Below are 1,688 nucleotides of genomic sequence, written 5' to 3' on the forward strand. Positions count from 1 at the left end.
TACACATATATATTTATTATTAATATATTAAATAATGATTTATTTGTCAACACTGTTATATTATATATTTTATTTAATTAAACGTCTATACGAATATCGCGATTATATAAATATTTGTTAATTCGTTTAATAAATAATTATTTTTCTTTGATTGTGTGCAGCTTTCGATTTTATATTCGACGTCAAACGCATACGAAGAATCCGAAGGAAGAAATTGGAATTATGTCCCAAATACTCAATACCATATACAGAATGATGAAGGTCCGGAACGATACTTTCGCTTTCAAACGTTGAACGGTCAGTTTCGTAAAGAAAAAAGGTTGGCCGATGGTACGGTCATTGGTACGGAAGCCTGGCTCGATCCTCTTGGTTATTTACGTTACAAGGATTACATTGCTGATCATCAAGGCTTTCGTATTTTAAAGTAAAACAAGAAAACAAATCAAACAAAAATAACAAATAATCCTACAAATTAAAAATAATAATTTATATATTATTTAAATCTTGAATTTTTTAATTTTAGATCAAAGATGATTTACGTTGGTAAAGATACACCTATTCAAGAAGCTTTAATAATAACCAAAAATTCACCAGCTCAAAGTGGAGTATTAGTGAAACCCCAAAAACCACCAAACCCATTCAGGTTATTATACAAATGATATTATAAATTAATAATCATTATAAAAATTTATTAATATTCATTTTTTTAAATTGTAGAAAAACAAACAGGAATATAAATGTCAATCCATTGCCCAGGAATGATATTAATACCGGTTATTATACACCAACTACTATAAAACCGATTACTATCTCACCATACTTTTCTCAATCAAATAATAACGATTATTATAATAACAATAGAGAAAATAATGTTATTCGTTCGGATAATTCAAATGATAATCCGAATTACAGAAGTAACAACATTGTTCAACCTATCGAAATATTAAGACCACCACCCATTGTTTCAAGTAATAATGCTGATTATGCTAATCGAAATTCGCATAATCAATTAACCGATGACATTTTACAACCTAACGAAATATATAATACCAATAATGGTTTCGAATATTATCTTAAACGTCAGTATCACGAAGAAGAACGTGAACCTAACGGTGATAGTGTTGGTTCTTTTGGTTATATCGATCCGTTTGGTATCAGAAGAGTCATTTATTATAAAACTGATTCTCAAAGTGGTGGATTTATTCATAAAAAAAATAACAGATATGTTGGTTTTAATGGTAAACCATACGACAACTCGCCAACTGATAATTTGTCACGAACGAGTAGAAGAATATCTTCTTAATTATTATTATTTTTTTTTCTTTTCTAATGTTTTTCGACAAAAAAAAATAATAATAATTTTTCATTGGAATATTATTTCCAAAAATTTATATTTATATTTATATTTATATAATTATACGTGCATAATACGAAAAGTGATACGTTGCATCGATTTATTCGCAATTTATTTAAAAATACGACGAATATAACTGGATTTGTGATTATCCAGAATTTGTTATTATATACAATCGTTTATGCTAGTCTCTTTAATATATTCGTTAAAGTTACATATATAGTACGTTCATTTTGTTTCTTTGTTTTTCATATAAAAATTACTATAACACAGTTTTGAATTAATGACACAAATATATTGTTAAAAATCTTTTTTTTTTTAAGAAATTAATTTA

The 1,688-nt window shown here is 26.4% G+C and overlaps 1 protein-coding gene across 1 annotated transcript in view; it reads left to right on the forward strand.

The window, feature by feature from the left end:
• Window positions 1-1,340, forward strand: part of LOC106792235 (putative uncharacterized protein DDB_G0282133) — an 8,546-nt gene extending 7,206 nt beyond the window's left edge. Inside the window, exons 2-4 of the mRNA XM_014758494.1 lie at window positions 162-424; window positions 524-643; window positions 718-1,340. Coding sequence (XP_014613980.1) covers window positions 162-424; window positions 524-643; window positions 718-1,303 — 969 coding nt within the window. The 3' untranslated portion in view covers window positions 1,304-1,340. The remainder of the gene's footprint in view (window positions 1-161; window positions 425-523; window positions 644-717) is intronic.
• Window positions 1,341-1,688: the final 348 nt, after the last annotated feature.

The sequence above is a fragment of the Polistes canadensis genome, unplaced genomic scaffold (assembly GCF_001313835.1).
Source record: "Polistes canadensis isolate GaletaPanama2010 unplaced genomic scaffold, ASM131383v1 scaffold_395, whole genome shotgun sequence".
NCBI classification, from domain to species: domain Eukaryota; kingdom Metazoa; phylum Arthropoda; class Insecta; order Hymenoptera; family Vespidae; genus Polistes; species Polistes canadensis.